This window comes from Macrosteles quadrilineatus, unplaced genomic scaffold (genome assembly GCF_028750875.1).
Source record: "Macrosteles quadrilineatus isolate MER2022 unplaced genomic scaffold, UCM_ALF_1.0 Scaffold_1__1_contigs__length_201487025, whole genome shotgun sequence".
NCBI lineage: Eukaryota > Metazoa > Arthropoda > Insecta > Hemiptera > Cicadellidae > Macrosteles > Macrosteles quadrilineatus.
The window spans coordinates 4,607,696-4,627,288 of NW_026542594.1; the positions used below are offsets into that span (position 1 = coordinate 4,607,696).

General features: G+C 38.1%; 1 protein-coding gene across 1 annotated transcript in view; it reads right to left on the reverse strand.

The window, feature by feature from the left end:
* LOC128987367 (ubiquitin thioesterase trabid-like) overlaps positions 1 to 19,593 on the reverse strand; it is a 31,622-nt gene extending 12,029 nt beyond the window's left edge. Inside the window, exons 1-8 of the mRNA XM_054408184.1 lie at positions 19,402 to 19,593; positions 13,315 to 13,987; positions 12,042 to 12,396; positions 7,874 to 8,128; positions 7,280 to 7,479; positions 5,977 to 6,247; positions 2,314 to 2,558; positions 331 to 554 (exon numbers count right to left, since the gene is read on the reverse strand). Of these exons, the coding sequence (XP_054264159.1) occupies positions 331 to 554; positions 2,314 to 2,558; positions 5,977 to 6,247; positions 7,280 to 7,479; positions 7,874 to 8,128; positions 12,042 to 12,396; positions 13,315 to 13,489 (1,725 nt within the window). The 5' untranslated portion in view covers positions 13,490 to 13,987; positions 19,402 to 19,593. The remainder of the gene's footprint in view (positions 1 to 330; positions 555 to 2,313; positions 2,559 to 5,976; positions 6,248 to 7,279; positions 7,480 to 7,873; positions 8,129 to 12,041; positions 12,397 to 13,314; positions 13,988 to 19,401) is intronic.

Sequence of the window (19,593 nt, forward strand, 5' to 3'; positions counted from 1 at the left end):
GTGACAACAAATTTAAAGACTAAATCCTGACTTTTCAAGAACTTTTTGAAATTCAATACAAATTCCCGAAATTCCTGTATTTCCCTACTAACCCTGAATGTTCTAACTTTAAATATAGTATAGAGTATATAATAAGTTTTGTTAGGTAAGTCTGCTACCCTTACAAAAATCCTTAAACCTACGCCCTTGTGCTTTACGTTACATCCTAATCCTAAACCTAAACCAAAATTAAACACCTGCAACCGTTTCTCTAACAAACAAGAAACAAGGCATTTATATTTGCAAGAAATACAATAACACATATTGTTCATTTTTCTGTGGTAAACCTACCTCAGACTGTGTGGTGAAGTGGACAGGCAAGATCTTTTTATCATGGTCCATGAGAGGTAGGAAGGTGACCTGGAGACTGTCCTGGTTGAGATCGTTAGCAGCAGTCTCAGGTGAGGAGTATGGCTCTATGGGCACCAGGGCTGAGAAGTGACCTCTTGTGTAACCAAGGGCAACAGGCGACTTTGTGCAAAACCCAGGCTCCCACAGTAGTGGCAGATAAACACCTAAATACATCAAATCATACTAAGTGGCTGTATTGTTATTTCATTGTGTTTCACCCACTATTACAATTGTGCAAAAATAGTCTGGAGGTAGCATAAATTAATTAGTCAGTTTGTTATAACCTAAAATTTACCTTCCTAATCTAACATAACTTCAAAACACTTAATACAGTCACGAATCCGCATAAAACCCGACCTACCTTCCTCACATGCCTAAATAAGAAGGAACTGATTATTTGGTAGATTGTAGAAATATAAAATATTTGCCAATGAAACTAATAAATAATAATAATAAACATTTGAAATGTAATTAAATTTGGGAAAATGATTTTTACAGATTAAAATCTTGGATTAACCCCCATCTTTTAGACCAAGCATCTATTAAGTAATTACTTAAGGCCCGCCATTCCCACCCATTAAAAATCTCTATATATTGTTCTTGTGTCAAAATTGGACAGCCTTATTTAATTAATTTCCTTAATTAAATAACTTAATTATTTAATTGCCTTAATTTCCTTATTGAATTTAAAACGGGACAAACAGATTTGAAGTGAAAAGCATCTTCTTTCTCTTGTAAATTACAAAGAGTGCACAAATGATAATTGTCTACAAGCCACGGTTTGAAGTTAAGGTTGATAAGCTCAGCTCTTGCATTGATCGCCTAGGACATTACAGTTATGTCATATCTGTCAACCAGGTATGTCTTATCGTTTGGATCGAGGTTAATAGATAAGAGTTGTTGATGATACAGAGACGTGCGAGCTCAACCCTTGCAATCTCTTTTCCATGCTGCCCTCTCCCCTTCCACCACACTAATCAGCTGTGATTGTAGAACAGGGATGCCAACCTTGTCTACGTCAAAATTTATTTACCTGCCATACTTGTTTCCCAGACGCTTCCCATGTTTACACCAGTAAATATTCCTGTTTTTACCACTAGGCTTAACGTAGAGTCCTGCTATTACAAATTCAAATTCAAATATATTTATTTGTGATAATACAACATCTTGGCCTCGCCAAGTTTACAAAACTTGTCGGCGAGGTCCAATTGATTCACAAAAATTAACAAACAATATTTACATTTTTTTTTTCTTTTTAATAAATATAAATATTTCTAGCGCTAATAAACAAACCTCACTATTTAAAAATCCACCATTCCGAACTTAAGTTCAAAATTTAACTAAAGACATTTGTACAAAGCTAACACAAAATCAAGAACATCTTCTGTGATCACGATAAAATCGTGAACATCTCCCGTGGTCACAGACATCATCGTCTCCCTCGATCGTGGCAAAACTGTGATCGCAAAAGAACCGAGAACATAATGTGTTTGGATTAGACATCTTCACAGAGGCTTTCTGGAATCAGGAAATCAAAAGTTCGGTGCGGTTATGGCAAATCATTCAAATATTTCAAGGTTACAGCAAAATCATAAACATCTTCTGTGGTCACAGAGATATGATCATCGTTTCCAGGATCCCGGTTAAAATTGTTGACAATATCTACAATCGGGACAATAAAATATTACAGAAATCCTCGTTCTGAATTCTTGCTAATCTAAACAGGGTTTGGTACCAGTTAGGTAGGAATTATGGGACTCTACTGTACTTTTTCACTATTAACGGAATCCACATATTAAACATGATGTTTCTATTAATGTGGATTGAACTACAATTGTCGCATATCTCTTGTACTGAATGGTGAACGTGTAATTGAGTATTAAACAGCCTAATACAAAGTTTGTTTTTGTTTTTGCAAACTACCTTCAAAACGAGCATAACCGAGGTCTTCACCACGGAAACTCTTGACATATTTGACACCGTAGACAATGATGGGTCTGCGCAGTATGTGAGCCAAGGCAAAAACATGAAGCTGCTCTAGACTAGCGCCAGGCTGAGTGGCCAGTGACATGAGACCCGCCCAGTCCTGCTGCCACTGTGTCTCCTCTAGAGAGAACTGTAGCAGCCTGGCTTGGCACGACTCATACTCTCTCCACCTCGGGTAGAACCTAGAGCACACAGATTACACTAAACAATATTAATTAAGTCTAGGTTCATGCCGTAATACAGACAAAGTAGTGGTCAACAGGTCAAAACTATCAGTTTTACGAATAAACATTATGTTGCTTCTGTGTCTAATATAAATTTAGTTACACAACCAAATTCTCACACAGCAAGCTGACTTTAGAATCAATTTTGACAAACATTAATTATGCCTACTGATTATCAATAATGTGCCAAAACAGTTGAATATAAAATGGATTATAACACACATGGATTAAGAGATACAATTAATAACCATTTCTCGGTATTTAATTTATGAAATCTATTTTTACATTAGTGATAGTTATATTTATAAAAAATCAAATTTATAAAAAATAACTTGTTCAGATTGAGCGGATGTTCAGAGTAGGCTACCCAAGTTCGGACTAGTGGGCTCAAGTGTACTACAGTAGGTGAGTTACCTCTTTTAACAGTCTTGTCCAATTAATTTCTTTAATTTATCTTTCAATTTAATAAAAATAGTTTTCAATTAATCTATGGACTTTGACATCCTCTCTGACATATTTTCAAAAAATAATATCCTCAATGTCTATAATATTTTATCAGTTATTGAATGTACCAGATTATCGGATGCGTTTTACTCTATTTCTGCATCCCAAGGTGGCCCCAAAAACATACACCCGGCACTTTCAATTCAAAACATTCAGGTTTGAGACATACTTGGTGACAGACATACCCCTTTGGACACACTTATGGTATTTTTATCTCTGTTATGGATCAGGCTTAAGTTTTATGATTTTATGAAAGATAAAAAAAAACAATTTGAACAAGGCCAAACAAAAGTTACAACCACACATTAGTCTTTTATTGCAAATAAAAAACTGTTAGAAAACTGCAACTACAATGTTCAATATATATATATATCTATAAAAGAGGAACTATGTATGTATATGTATATATATATATATGTATATAAGTTATGGACTCCGAAACCGCAAACAGATTGTAAAGAAACTTTCAGGCATTATTAAGCATCTTTCAAGGATGGTTTGTGTGAAGTTTGGCGCAGATCCATCAAAAGGGCTCCGCCCCAGAGGGTTTTAAGTGGGCCAGTGTCAGACTTTCTGAACTACAATGTTTACAAATAAATATGACAGCTGTTACCAGGCAACTGTTTTGTAGGTTTGAATAATCACAACATGCTGTATTAGTTATGATTTTAAAAATAGTGCCACAATTTTTTTCACATAAAGCAGCGCAGAAAACTATTTTACTTTTGAATAAGTACAAATATATTAAACCCCAATTGCAGCACACCTGTGTACTCAACAACCCTATTTTCTCCAATGTTAAATATGTAAACATAAAAACCTTCATACAAGTATTATAAGCAATAAAAGGGATGGAAAATATTAGTTCTGAAACGCAGCAACGCGCGCCGGGTAACTGCTAGTATATATACAGGGTGGCTGGTCATCAGTGTGACAAAATTTTTTTGTACAAAGTACAAAGTAAATGCAGTGATGATGCATATAAAAGGTTCCAAGTCCAAAAATTAGCTTCCCGAAGAATTATTTTATGTTTTTCAAAAATAACTATGTTTTCAAACTTAATACAGCTATTTCTCAATTACCTGTAAAAGGGTTTGTTGTGGACAATGTCATTTTCGTGTTCTACATTAAATTTTGAATAAGAATAATAGAAAATGACGGAGGATCAGTTGTAAAAACTCCATTGTAAATAGATTCAAAGATAAAAATTAAGATGTTTGATAAAAATTTAAAAAACATTTGGTCTATTGTATTTGTTTACACCCTGTATACAAGAAAGTTTCCGAATATGTTAAGAACTGCGCCATTTTATAAGCTTTCTAACCATATGCTACACTATTGAGGTTTAGATATTCTGTTGTTTGTTCTAGTGGTTTGAATACCAGAAAACAGGGAACTTTTTTACTGTTTTTACTGTTCAAGCTGAAACAAAAATACAACTTTTGCTTAATACATGCCGGCTTTCTATGTTTTAAATGTTAAAGAGAACCCTGTTTTCTGGTATTCAAACCACTAAAACAAACAACAGAATATCTAAACCTCAATAGTGTAGCATATGGTTGGAAAGCTTATAAAATGGCACAGTTTTTAACATATTCGGACACTTCCTTGTATACAGGGTGTGAACAAATACAATAGACCAACGTTTTTTTTTTTATTATTATTATCAAACATCTTAATTTTTATCTTTGAATCTATTTACAATGGAGTTTTTACAACTGATCCTCGTTCATTTTCTATTATTCTTATTCAAAATTTAATGTAGAACACAAAAATGACATTGTGCACTCAAATCCATTTACAGGTAATTGAGAAATAGCTGTATTAAGTTTGAAAACATAGTTATTTTTGAAAAACATAAAATAATTCTTTGGTAAGCTAATTTTTGGACTTGGAACCAAAGTGTTTTATATGCATCATTACACTGCATTTACTTTGTACTTTGTACAAAAAAATTTTGTCACACTGATGACCAGCCACCCTGTATATACAGGGTGTTGAAAATGTCTGGAACCAACATTATATCTCCTGAGTGGTTAAAGAAAAACAACTGATATTTTGTGTACGGATATACTATGGTTTTACCTATCTTTTGGTGCCTTATGAAAATTTTTACCACTTATAGGGAACGTCCTGTCGAGGATGCAGTAAAATGTTGTAATGGAAGCCTATGGTAAATGATACATCATTTTAAAGGCCATTTTTTTCTGAGTAAGGAGCCACAAGTTTCATCTCAAAAGGGCCACCCTAGCGAAAATGGCGACTGTTTGAAATTTAAAAATTCCGTTCCTTATAAGTGGTTTTTTAAATTTCAAACAGTCGCCATTTTTGCTAGGGTGGTCCTTTTGAGATGAAACTTGTGGCTCCTTACTCAGAAAAAAATGGCCTTTAAAATGATGTATCATTTACCATAGGCTTCCATTAAAACTTTTTACTGCATCCTCCACAGAACGTTCCCTATAAGTGGTTTTTTTAAATTTCAAACAGTCGCCATTTTTGCTAGGGTGGTCCTTTTGAGATGAAACTTGTGGCTCCTTACTCAGAAAAAAATGGCCTTTAAAATGATGTATCATTTACCATAGGCTTCCATTAAAACTTTTTACTGCATCCTCCACAGGACGTTCCCTATAAGTGGTAAAAATTTTCAAAAGGCACCAAAAGATAGGTAAAACCATAGTATATCCGTACACAAAATATCAGTTGTTTTTCTTTAACCACTCGCCAGATATAATGTTGGTTCCAGACATTTTCAACACCCTGTATATAAAATGTATTGAACTAAATGTAATAATTGATAAAAGATGCAGTTTTTATAAAAAATATACTGACAAATCCATTGAAAGAATCAATAAATGATGTAGAGATTACTCACAAATGGCCTCCATTGTTTAGTGTGTCGGCTAAGGCTTTCCGGAGCAGGTTGTCTCTGTCAAACACGCCCCACGTGGTCTGCATGAGACTGTCTAGCAGACAGTCGCCCGCAGACCTGTTCCACAAAGCGTGCAGTCGAGACCCCAGGTGTACAGTCACCTCCAAGGACCAGTTGATGACAGGTGGATCATCCTCTAGCTGGCGCTGGGCGTCCTTGTCTAGCAGCTCCTCAAACAGCTGCTCCTGGATGGATGCTGGCAGCTCTTCAATTTCTAGTGCATTAGAGAGAAAAGTTCGATTAATTATATAAATTATATAATTATATAAAATTTATTTTAGTTATGTGCTCAAAAGGATAAAGGAAATTGAACTTGTGAAAGTGAAATGTCGTTCAACGATTATCAAATAACTATGTTGTTTTAAAATGGGAGTATACTTTTCAGGCTAAAGATTGAGTTAATTATGACGACGGTGTGTAAGGAGAGAAGGGGGAAAGGCCCCCAACAACACTGAGGGTCAAACCACTAGGCGCTAGTGATAATAGTGATATTAAATTTATCTAACTCAGCAATTTATTGTTGAGAAGCTGTACAATATAGAAAAACAAACATGGTAGAGGAAGGGTTCTTTTGTGCATGCACTAACTCTAAATGTCACAATCTACACTAGATTTAAAGACATATAATCTGATATCATGGATATTAAAGTGGCAATGTCTACAATTGTAATTTAGTTTAACTATGACCGTTTTTTAACTAGCCCTTCCAACTCAGTTCATAAAATTGAAAAGATTCATTTTACAGTAATGTTTACTTACTTTACAGTATAGTTTTGTTATTTAACGTACACATTTGGAACAATGAGGTTCAATAATAGAGAGAAAGATAAAATTGTAATACATCGAACGTCAACTAATCATCTGTTAAGACCAATTTAATTTGATTAGACAATGAGTGAGTGGTTGCGACAAAAAGTCGTACAATAAGTAGCAATGAGAGGTGATAAATGAAAACATAACCTCTCTTAGAAGTTAAGAGTTTTATTTATATTATTTTATTTTATTTATACTATATTTTATTTATAGTTATGAGTTTATGACTTTTAGAAATTAAAAACGGTCATAGGTAAAGTAGTGTACGCAAATCGCGTAATTAGCCTTTATGGCACTCGTACAAGTTGTAAAGGCACTCGCCAAGGCTCTTCTACTCGTGTCGTAAAGACTATCCTAACGCGATTGTCGTGTAAACTTCTTTTTTAAATTCATTTAAGACAATAAATTAGACTGCCTTTAAATGAGAGAGGACCTGCAGGAAGTGTGAAGGTAGGCATTTCGTTGAGATAGGGACAAGGCATGGTGCCCTTGCGCTGCCGCAGGGTGGAGGCAGCGTGACGGCGGATGTCAGCTGCTAGGTCAGGAGCCACGTAGGATGGGACACGCTTCACACCCGATCCACTGCCTTCAATACGGGACAACAGCGTCGCTAACAAGTCTTCTCTGTGAAACCTGCACATCATGTTTTATTAGAAATATGATTTGAAATCTTGCCTCAGGTTTGATTTGTCAAGTAAATCAACCATATGTTTAGATGCCAACCAAAAAGTTAATGAAGTTCATTAACTGAGACAAGAACCGAATCTAAATTTATTTATATTAGATTAACCTTAAACAATTCGCCATAAGGGGATTGGTGGAATGTGGTAATTTTGGTTTCTAAGAAGTCATTAAGAAGCAAATTTTCATCAGTGTTTCCATAGTTGTGTCAGCTGATAGGAACATTTTGTGTCTATGAGGTTAAAGTTTAAAGTCCTTTAGATCAGAACACTGGAGGAAATTGTCGGAAATATTAACATTGTTAAGGAAATTATATTTAGTTGATTGAGATTATTTTGACATTGACCTGATGGCAAGGTGTACAAGTGTGTGGCCTGTGTCAAAGGCGGAGGGTCGGTTGAGGTAGGCCACCTCACTGGCTGTGAGTTGACGTGTCGGGTCGCCTCCGTTAGACAGGAACGTCTCTACTGGACTGTGGTCCCCTTGTACCACACCCAGACAAGCATTGAGCCACGACCTGTCTAGCGGGGACCTTTGACGATACCTGGCAGAGTTGTTAGGCGGGGACAGATTCACAGGGTCGTCTCGCCTCAAGCTCGATCTGTCAGAACCATCCATATTTTACCATTTAGTAAGCAAAAAAATCCCATAGTCAACTCTGCTATTCTTAAAAAACCTTGTATACATCACTATTTTTTTACTCTTAATTGTGAGATCATGATAACCATTCTTTATATCAATTACCAATCATTTAGATGGGGATGCTACCTATGTATGTATTTAACCCAAATGAGAGTGAAAGATGAGTGTAGATTGGAGTGTGATGATCTGTGTATAAAATGGTTACACTGATAAGCCCAAAGATATTTGAGCTTCACTTCTTAAAGTTCAGTAAATTAATTAATTAAATTAATTATTAATCTGATATTATATTTAATTTCAGGGATGTTTTGATTTTGATATTCGGAAATTGGCACCGGAATCAAGATACAATCGTCTAGTCAATGCCGATACCGATACCTGACAGGTTTGTAAAGATAGAGCGATGAAAAATTACTACTTTTGCAGTGTTCGCACAAGACAATAATGATGATAATTTGCCGCTATCATGACAACACCCGTGAATATTATTTTGCCACATCAGACATTCGCAATCATATTAAAATCGCCGCAAAATTTAAGGTAATTAGCTTAATTTAAGTTAAGCCACGAGTCCATGATCATTACTTGCGATTGCGACAAAATACAGTAATTGTTTCTCATGATAACAGGCAACACATATATAGGCCCTATGATCATAGGCTCGTTTGAGTTTGCCTTCCAATTGCTGCAAAATCCGTTTAGCTTATCGGCGATCATGCCAACACCTTTGACTATTTCTTACCAATTTGGGGCTACATCTGTAATATCTTGTAATCAATATATATAATTCCGTAAGTCAAATTTTTTTTAAGAAATTGTGAGTGACTGGATGACCGTAGAAGGATGGGAGGGGTCTTATTTTAAAGGTCTTGACGTGAATTTTGAGGGAAAACTATTAATTTTTCTTAATTATGCACCAAAAGGTTATTACGGAATAAATTAATTCACATTTGAATAGCACGGGAATCTAAGCCATGTCTGCTTTGTTTACTTTAAAACATGTGGTTTAACTTTATTCAAAGCATATGGTAATTTGTAATAGGGATGGACGGGTCCCGAAATTTCGGGAATTTTTCGGGAAAAAAATATTCCCGATTATCGGGACGGGATTACATTTGACTCGGGAATTTTTCGGGACGGGATTTGGTCCGATCGTCGGCGATTTTTCCGCTTCGCGAGTGCCAATAACGCCGTTATTGCGAGCGATAGGTCCGCGAACGCAGGAGACGAAGTCATACCGACGATCGCGCCGTGACCGCGGAGTCCTACCGACGATCGCGCCGTGACCGCGAGTCATACCGACGATAACCCCGTGACCGCGGAGCCATACCAACGATCGTGCCGTGACCGCGAGTCATACCGACGATCGCGCTGTGACCGCAGAGTCCTACCGACGATCGCGCCGTGACCGCGAGTCATACCGACGATAACCCCGTGACCGCGGAGCCATACCGACGATCGTGCCGTGACCGCGAGTCATACCGACGATCGCGCCGTGACCGCGAGTCATACCGACGATCGAGCCGTGATCGCGAGTCATACCGACGATCTTGCCGTGACCGCGAGTCATACCGACGATAACCCCGTGACCGCGGAGTCATACCGACGATCGCGCCATGACCGCGAGTCATGACGACGATCGCGCCGTGACCGCGAGTCATGACGACGATCGCGCCGTGACCGCGAGTCATGACGACGATCGCGCCATGACCGCGGAGTCATGACGACGATCGCGCCGTGACCGCGAGTCATGACGACGATCGCGCCGTGACCGCGAGTCATGACGACGATCGCGCCATGACCGCGGAGTCATGCTGACGATCGAGCCGTGATCGCGAGTCATACCGACGATCATGCCGTGACCGCGAGTCATACCGACGATCGAGCCGTGATCGCGAGTCATACCGACGATCTTGCCGTGACCGCGAGTCATACCGACGATAACCCCGTGACCGCGGAGTCATACCGACGATCGCGCCATGACCGCGAGTCATGACGACGATCGCGCCGTGACCGCGAGTCATGACGACGATCGCGCCGTGACCGCGAGTCATGACGACGATCGCGCCATGACCGCGGAGTCATGCTGACGATCGAGCCGTGATCGCGAGTCATACCGACGATCATGTCGTGACCGCGAGTCATACCGACGATAACCCCGTGACCGCGAGTCATACTGACGATAACCCCGTGACCGCGGAGTCATACCAACGATCGCGCCATGACCGCGAGTCATACCGACGATCGCGCCGTGATCGCGAGTCATGACGACGATCGCGCCGTGACTGTGAGCCATACAGACGATCACCCCGTGATCCGCGAGTTACAAGTTACTATAGGTAACCTGTAAATTGTTACCCATTTTTTTGTTTTTATAGATCAGTGCCACAAATGGTAAAAATTGATTTCGTATGTCTTTTTGGTAACTGCAATACAGTACTTTCTTTTCATGCACAGAAAAAAATCCCGTCTCGTCCCGTCCCGAAAATTGGGAAGGAAATAAAAATCCCGTCCCGTCCCGTCCCGAACTAAAAATTCAATCCCGTCCATCCCTAATTTGTAATATGTACTGTGCATGGTGGAAGGAAAAAACATAGGTGTGCTATTCCCGTCATATTCTGACGTCACTCGGATTGCAAACAAAAGATCACCCACCTGATTGTAGCTGTCAAATTAGTATGTATTTGTTTTGATTTGATTGTTATTGTTTTTTTTTTACTGCGTATACAGCTTAAATATACTTTTTCCCGTTTTTAAGGGTCTGGATTAGTTAATGGAGAACGATTGGTTGTGTTAGGCATGTCCGAAAATAGTGTAAAGTTAGAATGAATTACTGGAGTAGGCAAAGGGAACATATTTTTCACGCCAAAAATAAAACTAATATCAACCATTCCGAGTTTAAATTGTCTCTAAAAAAATCGCTGTTACTATAAATAAAGCGCGAGGCCAAACCTTCACAAAAGTTTACGTCCTTTGGAATTTGTATTTTAAACAGAGCACACATCAAAACGCTTTATGCAGCTATGTAATGACTAACTATCTTACATATTATAACAAATAAAAATGTTGAACAATAATTCAAGGTAGAGGATACCCCTTGAGACTAATAATTTGTACAAAATACTAACTAGAATAATAGGGGCTATTGCCCATACAAGCCACTAGTTTCAGCAAAATTTGTGCTAAATGTTTTTAAAGACTCATATTCATTTTAGAAGGCAAAAATTGTGTCAACCAATCAGATGGTTGTTATTAACCACTGTTTCAAAGTGCTATTTTTCGGATGTACATATTACTTTATCAATAAAGCACTTATTAATTTCATTTCATTTCATAATTTCAGCAAAATTCACCATCATTTAACAGTGATCGTACCAGTGCCCGTGAACATTTCTTGTTGATTTCGGCAGTATGGATTTTTAGCAACGCAAAACAAGAAAAATATGTATCTGATGGATTTATTGTTTATTATTTAAATATTTAAATTTCCCGGTAGGCCTACTTTAGAAAATATGCATACATTTCATGAATGTTTCCCAGTCATAAAAATTTACGTACAATACCTGGTTTTCGTGTGGGCTGGACACCCTGTAAAATCATCAACTAATATAATCCCGAGAACAGCTTGGACAAATCCCGCAATTGGATTACGGCCCCGGGGATCAGATCCTATTCGTCTGTTAGGGGTTAAAATCAATCAGTCTAGGAAATAAATGAAAAAACTGTTATTTAATAAAGATAAAAATTAAATTCCAGGACCTGACAGATATAAAAGAGCAATTAGTGATATATCGATCGTAAGATATATCGATTACAAAGTGTATGTGAGATCTTCAAATTTCAACTGGGTATGCAAACAAGATAAATATTACCTTTTGACACAAGGAACGTTGTCCTCAATAATAATACTGCCCGCGCCCTCCATAGGACTGACCCGTGGCATGGTGCCACACATGATGCAGCGAATGGAGCGAGGCCAGTTGTCGTAGGTGCAGGTGGGACAGGTCCACTTGACAGAGCTGCTGGATGTGGTGGTGTCAGTATTGCAGTCTATCCTCAGTGGCCGTAGTTGCTCCGCTAGGTCTGCGGGTGTGTAAGTGCGAGGTGCATGACACTCCGCACACTCCTTGGCTCTGGCCCAGTTGACATGAGAACACACCTGGCAGTGCCACGACTCTCTCGGCTTGTGAGGCTCTCGTGGCGAAGGCCCACATCCAGGTGATATTCCTGTTATTACACACAAAAAATATATGTAACATAGAGCTTCTTATAGACCTACAAATAAAATAAATGGTGCTTTGTCTTAAATGCATCTCATGCACAAAAACTATATGTAACGTAGAGCTTCTTATAAACCTACATATAAAATAAATGGTGCTTTGCCTTAAATGCATCTCATGCACAAAAACTATATGTAACGTAGAGCTTCTTATAAACCTACATATAAAATAAATGGTGCTTTGCCTTAAATGCATCTCATGCATTTATTTAGACTGATAATGATATAAATTTAAAGCTATAGGCCTATTGGTGATTATTCTATAATTGGGGATTTTTATAGTCTCCCCTCCTGACACTATCTCATTCCTCAATTTCTGGCACTAATATCAGCCATATCCATGTTTCTATTTTGAATTTATCACTTTATTTATTCTTCGAGTGTGTTGTTATAGAAAAATTACTTAAAGTAGCCTACCTGACTGAAAAGTGAAAATGTGTTTACTTTCCTAACTTTGTTTAGCAAATTTATCTAGGAAAATACTGCAAACAGCAGATAAGAGTTGTTCTACCATTTAGTTTCCTGGACCTATTTCTGTAAAGGAAAGCATCCTCTTGCTTTGTTAGCCTACCAGGCTAAACTTTATCAACTCATGTGTAGTAGATGAAATTATTAGACATCCAAGCTTGTCAACAAAATACAACAAAACTTAAACTAAAAATTAATGATTAATCGTTTTCTGTTCTGATGTGCAGGTAGTTGTTTTCAATTTTTAGAGTGAATATGAAACCAGTACTAGCGTTTGAGATAATTGGGAGCTTAAATAGCTGATTTAAATTCTGTAGACTTAAGTCAAAAGTCCAGTGCGTAAGGTCAAGCAGCATTGATTAATTCTGTAAAATTTAGTTGCTGTTTGTTGCAATTACCTCCACTCGATGGTCTGCGTAAAACATCGTCTCTGCTAGTGGGTGATTCATCTCGTAATCGGTAAATGTCTTCATTGAGTAATGGCTTGAATCCTCGACACATAGTGCATTTTAATGCTGCAGTAAAATTTTCGTAAGTACAGTATTCGCAAACCCATTTGGTAGGTTCGCTCATCCCGACGTTATTGATCTCACAAATAATCTTTTGGTGATTTTTTTTTATTTGGAATTTTATTTAAATTGCAATAAGAACACAAGACTAGAAAAAGGTGAATTTTAAACTAACAATTTATTACTAATATCACAATTGATAAGCTTCTAATGAGCTTAGATCCGCAAACTTGTGAAAAAACACTAGTCTCCACATTATCAAGACGATGATAAATTACGATGAGACTAATGTATTTAAATTTGATAATAACAAATAATTAGCATACCAGGACAACAGACCGTGGCCTAATTAAAGAATAGCACTAAAGACCACAGTTGTCATGAAAAGAATGTTTTATAGTCTGTTAGCATATTTGAGACCCGTGGTCCACAGGTAAACAAATAGTTATCCTTGTGGAAACAAGAACCAGCTAACTCATCACTGAGATGACTCCTCGGACTCAACAGCCATTAATTCATCTTTTCAGGGTAGATTATCAGCCAAAAAACAAGTTGATCTGCCCTAAAACAAGAAAAAAAAACAAGGATGAATGTTGTGAGGTGGGCTGTAATATTAGATTAAACAACAAAGAAAATCAAAACATTAAAAAGTAAACCTGAACAAAAATAATTTTATGTTGATAACATACGGCAATATAATTGAAATATTGTATTTGAATTTGACTGAAAGGGTAAAAGGTGACGTACGATAACAATTACGGTAAGCCAGCTACTTAACTGTTGGTACACAAAAACCACTAGTCCTAATTTATACAGTGGCTGATTTATCAGTCCAGAACAATGTGTAAGTTATAGTGACTGTTTATATAAGTTACCCTGATTATACCCTGGATATACCCTATCAGTTACCCTGGTTATAAGGATCCTGAGTAGGGGATACAGCCTGTATATGTACAGAGTAGGAACAGTCCTTTGGAGAAGACAACATTGATATGCCTTAACATATATTTACTAGCATACATCTAAAAAAATATTTTAACACTGTTAAAATCTCAATTGTGTTTAACTTGTTCCAAAATAGCATATATTGTGCTTCAACAGTTTTAAACCATGAGTTTAGGACAGGGCTTCAGGACAAGGCACGTTATCAAAATATGGTGAAACATAATGAGGACTTCTCTCCAGACAGTGACGAAAGCTGTTGTTGATCGATCAATCATAGCTGTGGAAGGTTTCAACTTCTTTTGAAAACCATCCTTAATGACAAAATTAAGTGCAAGAACTCCCAGCCGTTGTGCACCAGTTAAAAATCTTCTTCATGCAGGAGATGGTTTGAGGAGTAGGTCTTCAATTCATCTGAGCAGTTATACTAGTCAATAGACATGATTTAGCCCCTGATCTGAATTGAAGACTATAATATAGGCTTATAATACAATTACCTCGTCACAGTTCTGAAGTTTCAAACTTCAGAGCTGTGACAAGGTAACTGTATTATTATATTATAGTCAGTTAAACTAGACCTAATTAATTTGGGTCTCAGAGGATGTTTTGAAGTCTAGTACCAAGGCTGCAAATACCGCCAATAGGTTATATTGGACAAAGACAGTGAGAGTGTTTACTCAATTTCTTACCCTTAGCTCTATACAGTTAGGCCTAATGACATGCAGGCATCCGCCATTCGGTAGGTGGAACATGGGGGTTACAGCCTAGACTATTGCATTGGCTGTATGTATCTGTTGTCCGACCTGCCTTGACATTTGGTTCGCTTGTGTGGTGGACTAAGATGGAATCTACTGCAGCTGTCAAAGCTTTAGCAGGAGTTCAGAGGCTCGCTCTTATAATGATAACTGGGGCAGTAAGTAGATGTCCTGGAGCAGCTCTAGATTGTCTGCTTGATATGCTACCCATCGACATTTTTATCAAAGTGGTAGCAAGAAAAACATCCCTACGCCTTGGATTCGAAAAAGTATGGATAACCACAGAAAACAATAAAGGGCACTTCAAAATTGTTCAGGTGGTACACAATGATGAGTTGGACCTGCCTTCAGACCACCATGTTCAAAAACCACTCCTTTGGAAAGCCTTTCAAAGTACTAATACCAGATAGGAAGAATTGGTCTGGCGGAAAAGGGCCCATCCCCACAGGTGATTTAGAATGCTATACTGATGGTTCTAAGATCAAAAATGGTGGCACTGGAGCAGGTGTGCATTGGATAAATGAAGGCACTGGCATTTGTCTTCCCATGGGGGTGTACCCAACTGTTTTTCAAGCGGAGGTCACTGCCATCTTGGTTTGTGCTCAAGAAGATCTTAACAAAGAGATTAGAGACAAAACAATCAATATCTATACTGGTAGTCAAGCCACCTTAAAAGCACTTAACTCTTACGAATTCAACTCAAGGCTCGTGTGGGATTGCCTTGCTTCTGTGTCTGAGTTGGGTAGGAGAATTTATCTTACGCTCTGCTGGGTGCCTAGACACTCAGGCATTAAAGGAAATGAGCTGCAGACAGACAGGTAAATACTGCCTCTGTGACGACAATGATAGGCCCACAACCCTTCTGTGGCATTTCACGAAATAGTGCATGTTCTTTGATTGCGTCATGGGCCAAAGAAGAGCATCGCAAACACTGGGTCGATACTCCCCTTCTTAGGCCGGGGCCACACTCATCTTATCTCGCTGAATTTTTTCCACGGGTGTCACCCGTGGGTTTGATGGATACATTACGGTAAATGGGGCAGGCCGCACTAGAGTAAAAACGTCCGTGAACGCGTTTGTCAAACGGAATTGCACGTGTATTCTCTACTAACATTCCACGGGCGTTGCACGTAATACTAGTCGCGGGGCATTGCGGCTTATGGGAGTGAACACACTCATCTTATCTCGCTGAATTTTTCTATGGACGTTTCTAGTTTTCACCTGACTGATTTACTATACAGTGAGCATGGAGGGAGGGGGGGGGGGGGGAGTGCGGATCACAGACACGGATAATTTTGGTTGCTAGTGTGGCATGCTCTATCAGTCTCGCTGGTTAGTCCGAAAAACCTATCTTGTAAGACGAGTGTGGCCACGGTCAAACCGTTCCACGTGCGTCGCAAGTGAAAACGGAAAAAACAATCTCGCTGGTTAAAAACTACAAGTGTGGCCCCGGCCTTAGCAAGCTTACTCTGTTTAGGCCTTCTAAAAAGGTTGCCTCTGACCTCTTGAGACTAGACAGGTGAAGAATCAAATTTATTGTAGAACTGATAACTCGTTACGGGCGATTCAGGAAACATTTACAACGGATGGGCTTATTTGATGGTTAAACGATCTGTAGGCACTGTGATAGCTCAGAGGAGACAGCCGATCACCTGCTCTTTGATTGTGACGAGCTCTCTGATGCTAGAATGATAACTCTTGGTAATGTGGCTAGAGGAAGATATCTTCCCGAGGAGGAACTAATTGGGAAGCTACAGGCATTCATCGGACGCCTGAACTAGTAAGGTCATCAAGAAAACAATTGTCTGGGGTGCTCAATAATTAGATTTTCGGATGAAGTGCTTCATGGTCTCGGCCTGCCCCTGTTAAGTAGATAAGATAAGATAAGATGGTACCCTTGGTGACATAAAACCACATCATTAACAACAGAATCACTTGAAATATTTCTACAGCTTACCGCTAGTCAATGATAATTTTAAATTAACAATGTTCTTCTTCTCATCGCCTATATGTTACTCTCTTCACTTAACCCTAGATCTGGCGGTCATTTTATTCACCAGTGGAGGGTATATTTTGGCCCTTTGTAGTGGTACCTACCATTGTAGTCGTAGTGGATACCATTGTAGTGGTAAAAAAGAAATTCTACATAGACCTAGGTGTTTTTTTTTTTATGAAAAACTAACAAATTTTTGTTGTTAGGCTAATGTAGAAAATAATTGAATGCATCAACAGAAAATAAATATATTTTTCAAACTTTGTTTCTCGCTACATAATACTTGCTCAATAATGTTTAGGCCTATACCTTACATGAAAATGAATCCTCAGAATCTTATCTTTCTAATGGTATAAAAGATACCTTGCGATTTAAAACGGTTTTCATAATTTAATAATAGAAAAATCCGACCCATGTCGTATTGGTTGATAATCGACCAGCGCCACTGAGGACTCGCATTTAAGTGGTCGATAATCGACCAGCGCCAGATCTAGGGTTAACCTGAAATTTAGCAAAGCAGACTAGCAGCACAGTATTTGTTTTGGCATTCTATGTAGGCCTAGCTCTAGTTGTACCTAGTGAAGTGAATTGACATGCCTCACAGGGCCTATTGCTGATGACAGAATCAGAGTTAGTAGGCCACTGGAAATAAATTTGTCCTTCCAGTTCCTTGACGTTGAAAACATTCAGTTGTAAGCTTACTTCACCCACAGTTCATTCCACTTTTTCTTTAAACGTTGTCTATTTGTAAACTGTGTTATCTCCAGTCATATTCATGTGGTAACAAATAATGGTATATTTAGATTCAGGAAAAAAATAGGCTATAGAGATATCAAAATTAAAAGTTCCTTCGTTTGGAGGCAAATCGGCTTATCGAATAAGTTAAAATAAGTTATGTACAAAGGATTATTAACCCTTAGGCCGCCACAGTCCGGTGAAAATTGCCACGGTGTGATACATCGGACTTCTACTGATGTTTGTTTAATGGCACTCCTCTACATCCAAAAGCCACAAATAACACACCAATCAAATCAGCATTGTCTGGGCTTCATGTAGCAAGAGCCTTGACTGCCTTTGTCTGTGTTTTTTTCTCATGGTGAATGAGATTTCCTGGATAAAGTAATCAGTCCCGGGTCAAGGTCTTACCATGAGATCTACAGTAATAGCTTATTCCCTATATGGAAAATTTGGTAAAAATAATGAGGTAAACTTAAATGAAAAAGAAAACCCCGAGATAGCCTACCTAATAGATTTGTACTACAACTCCTTCATGGGAGGTATTGACCATTCAGACCAGATGTTATAGGTTACGCCTACCTCGGTGAGCGACGGACTTTTCAGTAATAAAAAGGTTGTAGCCTATTACACAATTCTTAAGAATGATTTTGAACTGTATTAAGGAAACCCAGTGGAAAAGACATGAATAGGTTTCAGTTCACATTATCTATAACTGACAGTACCGGTATGTAAAAAGAGTGGGTCTTGTCCATAGGCCTAAGTATCAGTTAGCAGGAGGAGACAATTTGTGGGTGGCAGGAGTAGACAATCAGCGGCAAAATTACCAGTTTGGAATGGAAACCTTACATACCAGATAAAAAGAGATAGACTGCTGTGTATGTAGCCCTATCAGTAGGCTATTGCAGCAGGTGGAAAAAGAAAGAAATCCCCAACCATATTATGCACTAGAGTGCCAGTACTGGCCAACATAGGTGCTAGACGATATTAGACCATTTTAATTTTTTAGGCTAGGCCTAAGTGTAAGTTAACTTATGTACCTAGATATAGTTTTATGTTGTAATTTATGCACCATTCTTTTCATGTAAAAATCTAGTTTCTGGTGATATATAACTTAACTTTAAACTAAAGGTTCCCATGTTCACCTTAATAGGCTAACTTATGCATAATTTTTACCAACTTCTAAGTTAACTTGAGGGCTGTCTCGACCGAGGGTTGGATAAGCCTAGAGTACAGAGGTGTATGATCAGGACACGGACATAAACATGAACAAATTCGTATTTCCATACCAATAGCTTTGGCTAGTGTAAGTTTGAGGTTCATATTTACATAAAGTTCTGATTGTGTTCCTTAGACAAGTCCATCAAGAAAAAACAGTAGAAAACTCTAGTACATACAATCAATCCTTAATGAAAAACATCTAGAATACCTAGGCCTAATTTGAAATTGCAAAAAAAGTGGGCTTTTAAAAGGTTCGAGATCCTGGTTTTATTATGACCTGCATTATATTGTTGTTAGCAAATCTTAAAAACCTAACTTATACCATCTCACCTCTGTCACCTTCAAGTAGAAACATGTAACTTCAACAAATTCATTCAAGATATCAGTAAAATAATAACACTAATTTTCACCAAACAACGCCAAAACCCAAAAATTAGTTTCAAAACGCAATTCACTATGAGAAATTTATCAGTGACCTAAACAGTACCATAAAGAAAACATTACGTCACGAAGTCAATCAGC